Raw genomic sequence first — 17,855 nt, 5'->3', positions numbered from 1 at the left:
TTTAAACAATGAGGATATTGCATATACAATATTGATAAAGAACAATTCTGAATTCACTATCCATATATAAATTTTTTATATTATTTTATGTGTGTGCACCTGTGCCTGAGTGTATGTAAGTGTATCATCACATGCATGCAGGAGCCCATGGAAGCCAGAAGAGGGCATGAGACCTTATAAAACTGGAGTTATAAACAGCTGTGAGCTGCCATGTGAGAACTGAGAGCTGAACCAGGGTCTTCTGAAGGAGAAGCAATACCCTTAATCACCGAGTCACCTCTCCAGTCCCCAATAATAAAATCTGTAAATGATTTTCCCAATCTTTATAATGTTAAGAGAGATCTGGTCAACTACTGCCCAGCGGTACTCATGAATCATACTTCCCAATAAGTCATATTTCCTCCACTTTATTTTCATTAATTTATTTATTAGTGTTTTGGCTTTGTTTTCTTTTTCCTCTTCCTCCACTTTAATAATGCAAGATTTAGGAACAACTTTAGGTCTCTATCCTCTCAAAACATACATTCTCCAAAGATAAGCAGAGTCACTAGAAGAAGTTTTCAAATATTTACAAATGCAGCCTTCTTACAAAGTAAGATTAAAAACACTAACAGAATTTATATTTTTATGAGTTCCTATTTGTCTATTAATTACTTATTTTTAAAATTTTTCTTTCATTCTTTCTTTTTTTGAGACAGGGTTTCTCTATGTAACCCTGCCTGTCTGGAATTAGTTCTGTAGAACAGGCTGGCCTATTCCTGCTTCTTCCTGCCTCCCCAGCTCAGATTAAAGGTGTGCACCACCAAGCCTAGCAGTTACTTCTTCTTGATGCCTCTCTATGTCCAGATTTAACACCATATTAATCAGGTAAATAATTGCTCTAGACACTGGCATGCCAGATAAAATCTGAATTGCCTCTTTATAGGAAGAAGAGTCATTTTCAATTATTTACCTATAAACTGCTAATGTATATACTATCTGACATGAGGTTTTCATCTGAGCCATGTTCCTCTTTGGACTTCACAGGTGGCAGCTGTTTTCTTGCCTGAGTAACTTCTTTATCACTATTATCCTATCCCCCAGCCCGGCACTATGACTCACCGAGATTAAGAATATGGAAAGACTTTATCTCACTTAATTGGGGATGAGTGTGCTACATAAGACAAATTTCCACCTTTGAGGTGTGCTACTCAGTAGGGTGCTTACTTAGCAAGCTGGGGACCTAGGTTTAGTATCTGTGGCATACTAATAGAAATAGAGAAAATCATATGTACCTTCTCTTCTTTGTAGTGGTTTCTCTATTTGTAAGAACTATATAGAGGACAAGCTATGGAGCCTAAATGTTCTAAACATCAAAGGCAGAGATTAGCAAAAGATACCTGCTTGTCATGTGACATGAAATCATCTGTTTCCATTGTCCTGGTGTTGTACAACTTTCCTGAGAGATGCACTGAGTATTTACAGTGGCGATGCAGCCCGCAAGCCTGGCAGGAGCAGTCCTCAGGGTTCTTCGAAGAGATACTTAACTTAGAGTAGCTCTCAACTCGCTCCTGACAATAGTTAAAAATAATGGAGATTATGTTAAATGTGAATATATCCAAATGGTAACCCACTTTGGAAACCAGTGGGAAAAATATAAGAAAAGCATGGAATTTCTTACATGAAGAAGGTATTTTTATTTCTTGAAGTCTATTAACATTGCTTTATTCACTTTTAGAGATTATTTTTTTCTTTTTTAAAATTTAAATTAGAAAAAAACTTGATTTACATGTCAATACCAGTTCCCTCTCCCTCCTTTCCTCCCCTACCCCCCACCGACCTCCATCCCATCCCCTGAAGAAGATATTTTTAAATTGAAAAGTAAATTATTAATCTTGACTATAAAAAACAGACAAGGAAAAACAATTAGTTTCATCTATCTCTTTGCTTGCAAATTACTAATAGTACTGTTTTCAATAGGCTTTAACTTACTTTTTTCCAAGTCTCACCTATAAGTAGCATCAATGAGCTATTAAGTAGGAAAATGAGCAACAAAAATTCAGGGTAAGAGAAAGATGAATTCATTTAAGTTAGTTAGAATTCGAAAAAAGTTTCATTCATTCCTCAGTTCATGAGTTAAATCATATTTTCCTCAAAACATTCTGTAAGTAACTTAATCCTCCTCCAGTCACAGACTTTGTCTTGTGAAGATAATCACCTTGCAATTAATAACGTTCCATGTCCTGTACTGATGGGCCGTCTGGTGACTGGATCACCAATGAATGAACAATGTGAGAAACATTGGTCTGCACAAGCACACTGCATTAACGATTAAGTTACTTGTACTGAGTAAACATGCTCACACGCAGGCTGTGCTAGATGGTCCTGTTCTACTGGCAATGTATTTTAATATCACGCTTGAATGACCACACTAAGCATGTTGCTAGCACAGTTACTAATCCACATTCATCCCCTACACCAGTGGGATGACACACTGTTCCTTTACATACTGTGTGATCTGCAACACTGTTCTGATTTACCTGCCAAAGTTTTCACACTTCAGAGTGTGTCACTAACAGACTTAGGTCTAGACTGGCCCTCTTCCCTTCCTGCTTCTGTGGTGCTGTGGTAGCACCAGGAGGTGAAAGATCAGACAGCTTGGTTTTCTGGGTGACTTGTGTGAACAGAATGCACCCCACATGTAAGTGGCATACACATTTTTCTTGGCTAAACCAGTGAGTTTTCTTCATGTTTCTTTAACTTTTGCAGTGTGACTCGTGTACCATAAGACCTTACTGAATCGTCTGTCTCACAATTCTGTGTTTCTTATTGTTATTTCATCCTGAGTTTTCTAAATCCACTATAACATGCCAGTGTGACAAAGCATAATATCATCTCAAAGTCTGATTCTTGAAGGACTCTATTAAACACTGACTTGTGAAATTAATAGCTGTGGAATATTGCTTCCTCTGGCTACATTTCCTCATTGTAAATAGAGGAAAGAATAGTTCCTTCCTTTTGGACTTACTTCTAAGATTAAGTAATTAATACATTTCACATGTAAGTCATTAGTCAAAGGCTAAGTACTCTTTAAAAGTGTAATGCTTTTCTTTCTATTAAAGAAAATAATATTATAACAATTCTTAGCTGGGCGGTGGTGACACACAGCTTTAATCCCAGCACACGGGAGGCAGAGGCAGGTGGATTTCTGTGAGACCAGCCTGGTCTACAAGAGCTTAGTTCTAGCCTCCAACGCCACAGAGAAACTCTGTCTCCAAAAACCAAAAACCAAAAAAAAAAAAGCAAAAACAATTATTTTGTGCCTTTTACCTAAAATAAAATAAATATCTATTTCCCTTAAAAGTAGATGAGTAATTTTTTTACATCTGAAAAATAAACTGGGGATCCAGAGTTGTTAAAAATCAACAAATAGGCATCCCGGTGTGCCTTCCAGTACCTGGGCACAGCCACAGAGCTTCCCATCCCGGTGGGAGCCAAGCACCCCAGATCCCAAGTCTTCTCTTCCACCAAAGGGACCAGAGGACCAGGTGGGAGACTAAGCACCCCAGATTCCTGGTCTTCTTCCCCATCCACGGAACCAGAAATAGGATGAGGAATGGAAGAACTACCAGAGTATTGGACTTTCTTGCACCCACCAAAAGGGAACTCTGGTCCCCTAACCACCAAACCAGTAAGGGGCTCTTTCTGTACCCACTAGAAGAAGAGATGGGAAAGAGACAATACAAAAACACACTCAGCAACAGAAAAACAAATATGACACCGCCAGATTATAGAGACTCCACACCAGCAAGACTCCAACATTCCAGTGCAAATGAAGCAGAAGAGAATAACTTAAAAACAACTTCATGAAAATGATAGAGGCCCTAAAAGAGAATATAGGAAAATCCCTCAAAGAAATGGACAAAAAAAATGCAGGAAATGGAAGAAAAAACAAACAAAAAATTCAAGAAATGGAAGAAAAACAAACTAAAAATGCAAGAAATGGAAGAAAAAGCAAACCAAAAAATTCAAGAAATGGAAGAAAGAACAAACCAAAATATTCATAAAATGCAATGAATGGACGAAAAGATAAACCGAAAATTGCAAGAAACAATTCAAACAGTGCAAGGGTTGAAAACTGAAATAGAGATAATAAAAAAAACACAATCTGAAGAAAGGCTGGAAATAGAAAAGCTGGGCAAACGGTCAGGTACTACAGATACAAGCATTACCAACAGAATACAAGATATGGAAGAGAGAATCTCATGTTTTGAAGATACACTAGGATAAATGGATTCATCAACCAAAGAAAATCTTAAGTCCAACAAATCCCTAACACAAAACATCCAGGAAATATGGGACACTATGAAAAGACCAAACCTAAGAATAATAGGAATAGAAGAAGGTGAAGAAAACCACCTCAAAGGGGCAGAAAACATATTCAACAAAATCATAGAAGAAAACTTTCCCAACCTAAAGAAAGACATACCAATGAAGGTACAAGAAAAACCTAAAGAAACACATGCCAATGAAGGTACAAGAAGCTTACAGAACACCAAATAGAATGGATCACAAAAAAGTCCCCTCGCAACATAATAATCAAGACCCCAAATATACAGAATAAAGAAAGAATATTAAGAGCAGCTAAGGAAAAAGGCTAAGTAACATATAAAGGCAAACTTATCAGAATTACACCTAACTTCTCCATGGAAACTCTGAAAGCCAGAAGGTCCTGGGTAGATACTCTACCAACACTAAGAGACCATAGATGCCAGCCCAGACTACTATACCCGGCAAAGCTCTCAATCACTATAGATGGAGAAAACAAGATATTCCATGACAAAACTAGATTCAAGCAATACGTATCCACTAACCCAGCCCTACAGAAAGTTTTGAAAGGAAAACTCCAAGCCAAGGAAGGTAACTACAACCAGAAAAACATAGGCATTAGAGAATCCCTCTCTACCAACAGCCAAAAGAACAAAGGTGTGAAATTCCACACATAATCCCACCAACAACAACCATTCCAAATCAAAGAAGAATGAGCAATCAATGGTCATTAATATCCCTCAATATTAAATTGCTAGAATTATAAAATCTTAAGTTTGAGATTATGTTAAACATGATATAAGTCAGTATTTTACATACTGTTTTATGGAAATCAAACACTCTAAGAGTGGTCTGAATTGATGCCTCCTGGGTAGAACTCTTTGTTGCTAGGGAAGTCAGATGATCTGAGTTTATTGCAGGAACCCACAGTGGACGGAGGAAGCCAGGTGCTGAATGTTGTCCTCTTCCCTCAGTGGGCTGTGGCAGGGTGTGTCCTCATTCACACGTCTGTCAGATACTTTCATACATACTTCAAGCACACATACACAAAAATATACAAAAAAAAAAAAAACAGTAGAGGGGCTGGAGAGATGGCGCAGAGGTTAAGAGCATTGGCTGCTCTTCCAGAGGTCTGAGTTCAAGTACCAGCATCCCCATGGTGGCTCACAACCATCTATAATGAGATCTGGTGCCCCCTTCTGGTGTGCAGACAGGAACAATATATACATAATAAAATAATATTGGAAAAAAGAGTAATTAATACTTTTTAAAAAAGTAGAAGGAATAACTTGCATCTCAAGAGAAACAGCCTCATGGGACCCACAATTTGAGAAATCCTGCTGTCCAAATCCCTCTTGAAGACCTGAGGTGTAGATTCATGAATCAGTGCTAAGAAAAGTGCTCCAATACAGAAACAGTTTAAGTTAGGCACAGTCTTTTCAAACTTCTTCATCTATGTGACTTTCTTCCCAGAAGAATCATCGTATAAGACAACCTCCTCATTTTAGAATAGGCTAAGCCCTAGAGATGCTCTGAAATTATTTCAAGCCATTTAATTATTGAAGACATTAGTGTGGATATTTAAAACAATAAGGACGTGAGAAAGAGATTAAAATACATTATTATTTAACAAGACAGGATGCCAACACTTTTAGAAAATGATTCCATCTGGTTGGATATTGAAATCGTGAGAGGGCCACTGTCCCCATGCTCTTACCAGAGATTAAGAGACAAACTATATACCTTATATTGTTCTTTCCATCGACTTCGAGAGACTAAACTCTCTAGGCGGGGTTGAATAAAGCGATTGTCCAAATAATGAAGAGATGTCAACATATCTTGTGCATACGACTTCTTCCTGGTGCCAGCTGTCAGCAGAAAAAAAAGTAGAACACTTGAAATACTGAGTCAACTGAACATTATGGATGTGTCAGAGTTTTAGAAAGATGGCTAGCTAGTTGTAAATATTTTAAATTAGGAAATAATTAATCATGAAAATGTTTAATTTCATGGAAGCACAGGGGCAGAGAACAGTGCAGAGCTTCTAATAACCTCCTGTAAACATCAGACTTTTTTATTATGTACATCTGATAGCAGAAGGAACCCCAAGAAAAGGCTTGCACAGAACCTTTTCTCTTTCCTCTAAAACTGATTCCCATTTGCATAACCACTGAATTACTGATGATGCTTTGCGGACCCTTGCTGCTGGCTCCATCCATGATCTAGTGGTAGCTCCCGACAACACACTGGAAAAGCCTATTCTGCCTGTCTCCCCCTCATCCTCTCATAGCACACTACAGTCACTTTTGCTTTCCTAATTTGACTAGTAGTTTGTTCTCAATTTATATGTATTTTGTCATGGCCTGGGATGCTAAGCTTCAGTCTCCTACTTTCTTCAGAAGTGTATTTCCAAATGAATGTAGCTAATAAATGTATCATATTTATTAAGTCACTACATGTTTAAACACTATATCATGATTTAAAAGCTCTTCTCTTCACTATTACCTCTTTTGAAGTCTCCTCCCCTCACCCCTCACCTGACTCATTGCCCTATAATGACGTTGGTCTTGCTACTTGTTCTTGAATGTTCTTAACTGTTACTCTGACCCTAAGCATAATCTATAGTATAATCTGTTCTGGTTGGTTTTGTCTAACTTGACACAAACCTCTCTAAACACAAGGTGAGTTGTATAAGAGAGCAGGCTGAGCAAGCCATGGAAAGCAAGCCGGTAAGCAGCACTCTTCTATGCCTCTGTTTCAATTCCTGCCTCCAGGTTTCTGCCTTGGTTTCCCTCAATGAACTATGACCCAAATAAACCCTTTCCCCCAAGTTGTCTTTGGTTAGTATTTTATCATAGTAATATAAAGGAGACTATATACAAAAATTGGAACTGGAAGTAGAATATTTCTGTGACAGAGCTGACCATGATTTGGAAGGATTATGGAGATGTTTGGAACTCTGGACTGGATAAGTCATTGAGTGCTTAGAGCTTCATGGGCTGTTCTGTGGGATCCTGAAAGACAAGGATGCTGAAAGCAATGTAGACAATGGAGGCCTGAGCTGTGAAGTTTCTGTCCAAGAGGGTCTACTGGGACCCTCTGAATGATGCTTTGAATTAAGAGTCTGTGGTGCTGGTCATCTGGGACTGAAGAATCAGCTGTAATGAAACATCACTGAGGTGCAGTCTCTTTGGAAGTGCTTCCTCAGGCTCAGCACACAGAAGATGTGGTCTAAAGAGGTCAGGTGTATACGTTGAACTGGTAGCCAAACTGGGTAATGTCCAGGACTCATGCATGTGGTACTAGTTTTGAAGGCATGAAGGGGCCATGGAGAGCAGTTGAGACTTGATGCTATGTGACATCGAGTAAAGAGTCCTTGAAGAAAGTCAGGGAGAGGCTATTGGGAAAGGTACAGCCCTATTCCTGCCGAATTCCTAGCACATTTGAGATGAAAATACCATGGGTGACAACCAAGGAGAGCATCAAGTGTAGAGTAGAACTGGCCTGAGAATAAGAGAAAAGCTGTGTGTATTGTGAGTGGCTGCTCAGACCTCTGAATCCCAGACGATTGTGAATGAGTCCCAGAAGTCTGACACTGAGTTTCACACTGAAGGACTTTGGGCTTGCTTTTATTTATCTGTGAATATGCCCTGGTTCTTGTCTTTTGGAGAAAGAAAATATTTAACTTGTCTTTTGATTTTGATTACAGGAGCCCATGGTTGAGAGACTCTGAAGTTGTAGAGAGGCTCTGATCCTCGATAGAGACTGTTGGTGTTTTTTTTTAAATACTGAACTTGTTGGAACATCTTTAATTCCAACACTCAGGAGGCAGAGGCAAGTGGATCTTTGAGTTTGAGGCCAGTCTGATCTACAGAGTGAATTCTAGGACAGCCAAGGCTACACAGAGAAACTCTGTCTCAAAGAAAAAAAAGACAATAGTGTTTCAATTTGTAAAGACTGGAGCTTTTTTAAAAGTTGAAATATATTCTATATTGGATATTGACATAAATATGAGATATTGTAAATAAGCTAGAAGGGTTGTGATGTAATAGTAATGTATTGATGTATCAAACTGATAAGGGGTCAATTGTCCTGGGTGGTGTTTGGGAGAGGGAAACTCAGTTGAAAAAAATAGTTCCACTAGATTAACTATAGGCAAATGTATGGGGCATTTTATTGATTAATAATGAAAGTGGAAAGGCCTAGCTCACTGTAGACAGTACTACTCCTGGGCAGGCAGTTCTGTGCTATGTAAGAAAGAAGGCTAAGCAAGCCATGGAAAGGAATTCAGTAAGCAGCATTCCTCCTCGTCCTTCGTTTCACTTCCTGACTCCAAGTTTCTGCTTTGGCTTCCCTCAATGAACTGTGACCTATTACATATAAACCAAATAAACCTTTAATTCCTAAATTGCTTTTGGTCAGTATTTTTATCACAGAAATATAAGGCAAACTAATACATTCACCTTACTAATGTTTATATTTAAAAGATACTTCATTACTTTATTTGACCAATCTGTCCAATCTTCATATATATTATATACATATTACATATTATAACATGCACACACATATATGTTATATTATAGTATCACCAATCCTCAAATAATGCCTGACCATAGATGGCATTCAAGAAATATGTATTCTATAACTTATGAATAAAATCTTATTTAGGCACTAATAGATATTCAGCATAAGATATGCAGAGTCTATGAATGAAAAGTCAGATTCTGTGTTGGGGACAAGTGTATATATTAAAAGTTTAATTTCTCATACTCTGGTAAGGCAAGAAAACAGACACATTTTCAACACAACACAGGGATTCACATATATGGTTACAACCATACTCAGAATGAGAGTGGCAAGGCAATGAAAAGTATTCATAGTTTTCACAATAGACATGTTTTTACATTTACCTAGAATATCTATAATAAAAAAGATTAACATTTTTACAGAGAACAGTATGGACCAAGGCACAAATGCAGAAATAGCATGGCCTTTTTGTGAAATTCAAATTCTTCGAGAAACTGAGAAAGCATAGGAATGTTAAGGCACCCTTCTCTTTTAGGGGTGTATGTTCTATATTCTCAAATTCACTGTAGAATCTTCTAGAGCAAGGACTTGTCACATACTTACCATCTACATATCTTAAGTAGTATTACCAAGCTTTTCCATGTGAATGCACTCAGTGCAGTTTATTCTAGAACGTTAAACTGACAAAACTTAAGGATGGTTTGTCTTAGCTTTGTTTCATCCAATTTCAAAAGATATTTAGGAAAAATTTAAAAATGTTCCAGTGGTATTAGTAACTTACCATACAAGGTTTCCAGAAAAGATTCATCGAAAGCGTTGATCAGAAGAGCCTTCACAACTGTTTCAAAGTGAGTATAGTGGTCACTAAAAGAATCTGAAATTAATTTAAAGTAATTATTAGAATATAGCAGGCAAAACAATCATGATTGCAATAGGCCCCTTTCCAATGCTAGGAAATTGGTTACCACAAGTTGCACACATTTTGCTCATTCTGTATCTGCTTGTGTGACTAGGGGCAATAAAAAAGTCTATTTTCCAAATTTGGTGGTTTCTAACCCAAAGTATCTAGATGTCATCTAAAATGGCCCCATACTTACAAAGGGGGAAATTCTTCAGAGAATACTGAGAGATACACTGTGAAAATCAAAACAATCCATGTCTACTTGAAATGACGAACTAGAGTGAAAGAAAAAGGCAAGAAAAATACACATGACACAGCTCAGGAAACTACTACCCACAGAAATCTCAGTGGACATAACATCTCCATTATCCCTTATCCTGTCACAAATGCAGGACTTCCCACACGACTTTAAAGAGCACCTTCTCTTTACCACACTACACACATAATGCCATTACAGTCTTTCTAAGCTAGCCTCAGACATGATTTAATCATGGGAACAGGCCAGGCAGTGGTGCTTTTCTTGTTACTCTGGGACTAGAATTTACTGTGGGGTATGGAAATGTTCTCTAGCAAATCCTCCTTCCCATGATTGAAATCGTCACCAAAGAACACTTGCCTTGCTGGAGGCACCTGAGAACTATGACTGGAAATGTGAAAGATGTTTAGTTAGGGACTGAAGAAGAAGAAGAAAAAAAGGACATAGTCTTAGAAATCATGAATGGATGGGGGTTTTATTTCCAGTTGATAAAATGGATTGAACATGGACAGGCTGTTTTACTTATTTGCCAAAGGGGCTGTGTAAGGTATTTAGGCTTTCAGGGAAATTTCAGTTTCTACTCTTTCCATAGAGATACTAAAGTTTAAATATCAACAAAAGTAATTTGTACTGAGTCTTAGACTTTAGAGGGCTTACCACTGAAAATTCCAAAAGCAGTGATTGTGTCATTAGAGGCTACAAGACTATTAAACACACACACACACACACACACACACACACACACACACCAGTAACATCTAATGGGAAAGTAAAGTACAGTAATACTTCAAAAGAATTCACCTGTGACTAGACTTTCAACACTGGTATAAAATAAAGTTGGTATATAATTTTGAGTTAAAAATTATTTACAGATATGTGGGAATAGAAAGTTAAACTCAACCACTTTGGGACTAAGTTTAACCATCAAGCAAATGCAACAGAGACTTTTTTTTAACCTCACTTGAATGTGCTAATGCCCACTGTTACTCCTCTGCCATGGAATTTTAAGAGCTAGAGCTCTGTTTCAAAGGCTCTGGAAGTTCTCCTTCAGGAGCTGGAGGAAAGAACAGAGATCAGCATTGCATGGGTGACTTCCTAACCACAGGATCTTCTTCCTAGCCATGCTCATCAGAATCTCCTTACAAATGAGCTTCTGGTTTCATCATATTTGAGTGAATGGTGGACAGTGCAGGGATAACATTCCTAGCATCTCCAACTGAAAGATAACACAACTGAGGAAGAAAATACCAGGCATCACCTGAAGCATTTATGTGCACTGCCATTTCTAGAGGGTTAATCAAGGTGTAGTCCTTGGTGTAGTTTTAGTTGAGGAAACTGAAAAGATGATTTAAAGGGTTCCTAATATAGCTAGAGGCTGAAGGCTAAGTACCGGGAAGTCTCTGAGTACCAGACTTTGTATTAATGTCTCTTGCATAGGTGGTAGATTTGGTATTATCTTTTAGACATAGAACTGGATTAAGAATTGGAGAACATAAAATTCAAATTTCTGATCTAGAAGGAAAAATGACAACTCTCAGTGACAAAGAACCCGAAGATTACAAGTAAACAGAAAAGAGAATTAGAACTAGATTTGGAGCCCAGGCTTCCTTCAGGACTAGTTTTAATTCCTGTATTGGATGAATGTCTGTGGAATATTCTTGGAGATTTACTTTTAAAAATTTCCCCCATGATCATCTCTTTTTTGGCAATATTGAGGCTTGTACTGAGGGTCTCCTGCATGCTATGCATGAACTTCATGACCATTTCAATCCAGAAAAGGATAAGGAAGCCATAGTTGGTATTATGTATGATTTCATTTTTCTAAAATAGTAAGCAATTCCTCCATGTTACATTTGATATCTAAGTATTCTGTTATTTCCTGTATCTTTTAGCTGTATGAATGCTGAGATTTTGTTTCGACACCCTTCCTATTGATCTTGATGTTTTTCTCATGTCAGCTCTGCCCTGTTTTACTTATTTCAACTGAATGAGAAATCCTTTCAATTACTACTTTTTCAAAATTCACTTTATTCTTTTGCATTTGTTCTTCCAAGTCAACTTCAAAAGAAAGACTTCTTGTGGTGTGTATAGTACTTTCAGATCATGCTTGTCTCTCCATTCACTCATGTTTCCTTTCTTATTTCATAGTAAGTGGGTTGTTTTTTTTTTTCTATAAAGACTGCCATGATTTTACAATTGGGTTTGGAAACTTTATTTTGTCACTGGTGTAGAAGGCATTTTCATTAATTATATCCTTTAAGTATTTATTTCTAGTATATAAGGAACTAATTGAGTTTTGCATATCCACTATTATTTTGGCTACTTTTCTGAGATTGTTTACTAATTTCAAAATAGCTTCTCTTGGATATCTTGGGAGATGAGTCTCCCGAGACACCACAGAGCTGGAGGTGGGTATTGTTAAGGGGTTCTGATGACATTATTTCTGCTTTCTCTTTCAAAGAGAAAATTTATAAATACTCCACCAGAAAGAAGTGAATTGCTAGCTGACATATTGTCTTATGAAATGAAAGTATGCACATAGCATGACAGGTAGAGGTAGAGCAGGAACTTTTTCTTTTTTAACAGTTTTTCTCTATCCCTGTAGACACTCAGGGAAGACAGAATGAGGGTAGAAAACTATGCAGACAAAGTCAACACACACCACTGGTCTTAAAATATTCATATTATTTCTCTTAATGTCATTCATCATCCTAGGTGCAAATGTTTTCCAATACTGACTCTCTTTTACCTACCTCACAAGAAACTTATCCTAAACAGAAAATATTTTTCCCAAAATGGATAATTGAGCTAGTGCAGTTTAAATTGTTTTTGTTTTTTCTAAAACCAAAACAAATGAGTCAGATGTGTCCCGGTGAAGGCCAAAGTGAAAACTGAAGGTTAGCTGCCCATCAGTTCACTCAAGCATCATCTATCTTCTCTATAGTCTCTGACGTGCTTGGCAGAACAAAGGATACAGCAAGTGTTCACTGCATTCAAGGAAGAACAGTAACAGGAAGTGGGATGACATGAAAATTCCTTAAGTACACCTCATCTGGGCTGGAGGTTGACATTAAAGCCTTGCTTCCAGTCCCATCAGACACGCACTAACACACCACTGTTAATCAGAGACATCTGTAGTTTGACTTGGTTTGTTTTCACATCTTAATGCACTGCTTATCTGAAATAAGAAAAATTTCTGTCCTCTTCATTTCATAAAGAACACATCTAGTGTTTCATTATAAATGGTGGTTCTCACTTGAAAATATGGTCACATAAAGAGCAGATGATCCTATTAGTAATTTAAAAAACCCTCACATTAAAAATATGCATATTGAATCCAATCAAATATTGCTTTTAGGTTCACTTTTTGTTGCACTTATAGAATTATCTGAATTGCTAGGTGGCAATTAAGCTGTTTTTTTCTTGGTCTAATGTCCAGTATTCTAGTGACACAGTGGTTGGCTGAAATGTATTCTTTTCTACTGCTCAGTTTTGTCTGAACATATGATAGGATAGAGTGCTAAAGGACTAATGCAATTCTTACTATCCACCTAACAGTGTTTTCCTGTTTCTTCTACCTGTGTACAGTATTTCTGGCATGTGAACTATGCAAGTTTGATATGTGATAGACAAATACCTGCCCTTCAACCACCTTCCATATCTATCAGAAGAACTGTGGTCTCAGAATATAAACAGATGTTTACAGGGTTGATGAAAATAGAGGAAGACTTAATTGTCATGTTTCAGTCATGAAGGAGGAAACTAGTCCTGAAGTGGCATAGATGTACCTCTTGGCCAAATGGCTTGTGAAGAGGAAATGACAAATGTCTTCCCTAGTCTTTAATGAGTTGACACCCACACCCATTTTTTGAGTTAAGATCTAACTGTATAGCCCCTGCTGGACTGAAAATTCCTGTGTATCCCAGACTTGCCTTGAACTCACAGACCCACCTACCTCTGACTCCTAGTGCTGGGATTATAGGCATGTGTTACCACTGGTGGCCAATTTTGTTTTTCAACTGTACACTGAATGTAGAGTCAGGAGAAGCGTCTCCTGAGTTGCACTTAGTATGAATTTTTGTAGAAGTTAGCCGAATGAATCTGGGAATGCCACTTCAGTTATAATTTAACATAAGTCACAGGGTGGTTTTCACTGTTCATCATATAGACTATTGCCTTAATGAGAAAAAATGTTTTGAATTTATAAGAATTACCTTATAGCAACATTTAGAACTTAATTCCTTGGACAATCAAAAATTGCTTAAATTTTGTCAATTCATTGTACATAAAATTGATAAGCTAAAAGTACTAATTAATTGTACACATAAACTCTAAATTTTTGTTTTATTAGCTCTGATATATACAAAAATTCTACTCATGATTAGCTCTCATCTCCATCCATAAGATCCAGGAATAATCTGACACTATGTGTATTTTAGTAACCCACCCAACTAACAATGTACTCCTATAAAAATGCCACAAAGACTTAAGAACTGGGAGTGGTACCCTAGTACTGCAATCCTTGAAAATTTTAAGATTGAGGGCAGGGTGATTGCTATTAGTTTGAAATCAGGTCATGCAATAGTTCCAGGTCACCCTAGGTGACAGTGTAAGTTCCTACCTTAAATTAAATAAAAAAGAAATGAAAACACACGCACGCACACACACACACACACACACACACGAATAGAAATACAACAAAGAGGGAACATAGCCAACCATGTAGCCTTTTCTTCTAGAAGTCAGATATTTATTTCATTGGGCTTTACTTTTTATATACTAAAAATTCTTTTTGATGGCCAGATCTGATAAATGTATGAAATCATCTAGCCATCCTAAAAATAATTAATAATATCTCTAACTCAGATTTCTGCTTATTGAGCTAGAGATGTCTAAAAGATACTTAAACATACCCACCAAGATGATGAACATTTGTACCTTACACTCAGGAGAAATCTTGCCTAGAGTTAAATTTTTGTCTATATGCTAGGCTAAAGTAATGGAAAACCGCCCCAAGTTCAAGCAGAATGAAGGCAGTTGATGATGAAATCCTGGGATATACAAAGCTCAATGGCAAATGGAGATTAGCGCAACATTAGGAAAGGCAGGAGAGAGGGGTAGAACAGAAGCTACAGAAGAGGAACATTTAAGAAGTCATAGTGGCAGCAAAGCACAAAGCAATACTGGGTTAACAGAAGAAATGAGGAATATGTTAGTGAACAGAGCCCGTGTTTACTACTCCATACTTCCACAGCAAACAGGGATAGAGAGAGTCAGAATAGTGGCTCACAGAACATGTCAACTCAAGGAAGGAAGAAGAAGAATATTGTTACCAGTTAAGAAACACAACTTGTTGAGTAAGACTACCGCAACTGCAGAACATATAAAATAAAATAGACTACATAGAAAGTGAAATACAAAGTCTTGAGATAGAGATATTTAATATTAAAAGTACCCAGAGCTCCCTGGAATTTATTCAAGTGAGATAGCTTTATGCCCACAGAAAATTCTGAACACAAATGTTTATATTAGTTTTATTCATACTTGCCAAAACATGGAATCAACCAAGATGTTTAGCAACAGGTGAGTGCATAAATTGTAGCAAATCCACACAATGCATTTTTTACTCAGCTACGAAAGTGAGTGAGCTATGGCATCTGGTTTTGCCACGGGGGTGAAAAACAAGATCCACAGTTAAATGAAGAAACCATAGGAAAAGTTACATGCTGTGGTGTTCTTAATTATGTGACATTCTGGAAATGTTACAACTATGGAGAAAAAAAACAAATCAATGATTTCCTAATGTTCTAGGAATTGAAGGTGGAAATGTACATTTACTACTTTTCACATTGCTATCATTAAATACCTGACAACTAACCTAAGGGAAGAAAGATTTATTTTGCCTAACCGTTACAGGGTACAGACCATGGCATCAAGAACAGCTTACAGTTGCGTCAGCAAAGGCATGAGGCTGATTACATCATGGTGAAGCAGTGAAGGGAAAATGAGAACAGCAAGCAAGTGTGTGACATTTAGTCAGAAGCAGGGTTTGAGCTGTAATTCCTAAGGTCTGGTCCTTGGAAACTCACTTCTTCCAACATGTCCCACCATCTAAGGTTTTCACAGCTCCCCAAAACAGTGCCACTACCAGTGAATAAGTATTCAAATATACAAGTCTGTGGAGAACACTAGAAAAGTAGCAGGTGAACAAAGGACATTTTAGGACACTGGAACTATTCTGATGGATATGTCATTAGTTGTCAAAATGCTCAGAAGGTATAAGACAAAGAGAGAGCACTAATGTGAACTATGAATTAATGATAATGATCAAGATGGGCTCGTCAATTGCAACAAAGGTATCACACTAGTGTAAGAGGTCAATAGTAGAGAAATTGTGTGGGTGAGGGAGTACACAGAAACTCTAACTTCTACTCAACCATTCTCTGATTCCCAAACTGCCACTAAAATAAAGTAAGCAGAGAGGAATAGGCAGAGAAGGAATTAGATGTAGTTTACCCATGCTGGTTTTGCACATATCTAACACATATAAATAAAGAATCCATTATGATGACAGGTCTCTTAAGTATTTTTGTGATGCAAATGCCCAAGTGACAAGTGAACTAGTGCCTGTTGGTAAGAAAGATGGAGATTAACCTGGAAATGCCTTGTTTTCTTTCTTAATTTGCCAAGTTTCTTGAAATATGAATCATTCTTCAACCTACTGTTTCATTACAAATTGTGGGATATAAGCCAAAACCGTGATACTTGATTTTAGTAAGTGTAACTTTCTTAAAATAGTATTTAGGAAGAATGAATTCTTGAATATATGAACCTGTTTATATGAACTGTAAAACATCATGAAAACAATCCTTGAACTTATGTAAAATTATAAGTATCTAAGTAGTGATACATATGTTTAAATGTATTCCAACTTTTCAAATTCTCTTATTTAAAATTATATTAAGTACACACACACACACATACACACACACAGAGAAAATTTTCTAATTTTGATAGGCTTCACTGTGTGAAGGTTCAAAAAGCTTGATTAAACCTATAGTTTTAGAATAAGTATACTGTCCTCTGTCTATTAAGGATACTAACAAGATCCACACAATTATCGATACTAAAACACTGTATTTTTCTGAGGTTTTACTGATGGGGCAGAAGCACAATTGGCAAAGCAGCTGCCCTTCACAAAGAGCACTAGTACCAGACAACAACAATGGCAGTCACCACAGTGAGGCACTGGTGATAAAATACCATCCTCTTAGGAATACCCTCTCAATGAAGCAGTAAAAATAATCACTGTCGTTAATCTCCAGCTTAATAAGCAAGTTTTTTTTAGCACTTTATAGAATAAACTTATACTGCATACCAAAATAGAATGGTGGTTCTGAGGGAAAAATCACTCACGCAACTGTTATAACTGGGACAAAGCTTCATTTGTCATGAAACAGTCATTTTCACTTGAAAGAAAAATGACAAACTGGATATTCAATAATATTCAATAATACTCATCAAATGTTTCTCAAGCAGAACACTGTAATCCTGTCACCTTAAGTATAACTTGATGTTTTTTGCTGATAAGTAAAGCCAAGTTTTTAAGTAAAAAAATCACAATTCTGAAAAACTTGTATGCAGTAACTGTGCATATGACAACTTCACATATTATAGGAATATTCTGATGAAGCCACAATATCAACATGTATTAATAAAAATGGTGATTCATGTGATAATATGGAGTATCTGCATAAGCTAGAAAACTAGTATTTTCCAAATGACCAATATCCTGTTAGAAAATAGCCAACAATAGTTGGGATAAAATAGCCAACAAAATGCAAGATTGCCAATGGTTTA

At 37.0% G+C, this 17,855-nt stretch overlaps 1 protein-coding gene across 9 annotated transcripts in view; it reads right to left on the bottom strand.

The window, feature by feature from the left end:
• The window catches only part of Ccdc82 (coiled-coil domain containing 82), a 39,494-nt gene that overhangs the window by 13,845 nt on the left and 7,794 nt on the right, over nucleotides 1-17,855 (bottom strand). For all 9 annotated transcript variants that reach the window (XM_040734708.1, XM_040734710.1, XM_040734711.1 and 6 more), the window contains 3 exons: nucleotides 9,620-9,712; nucleotides 6,052-6,176; nucleotides 1,380-1,550 (listed from right to left, as the gene is read on the bottom strand). In XM_040734708.1, coding sequence (XP_040590642.1) covers nucleotides 1,380-1,550; nucleotides 6,052-6,176; nucleotides 9,620-9,712 — 389 coding nt within the window. The remainder of the gene's footprint in view (nucleotides 1-1,379; nucleotides 1,551-6,051; nucleotides 6,177-9,619; nucleotides 9,713-17,855) is intronic.

The sequence above is a fragment of the Mesocricetus auratus genome, unplaced genomic scaffold (genome assembly GCF_017639785.1).
Source record: "Mesocricetus auratus isolate SY011 unplaced genomic scaffold, BCM_Maur_2.0 Super-Scaffold_100040, whole genome shotgun sequence".
NCBI lineage: Eukaryota > Metazoa > Chordata > Mammalia > Rodentia > Cricetidae > Mesocricetus > Mesocricetus auratus.
The sequence above is the reverse complement of the archived record's forward strand: the minus strand, read 5'-3'. Positions and strand labels throughout refer to the sequence as shown.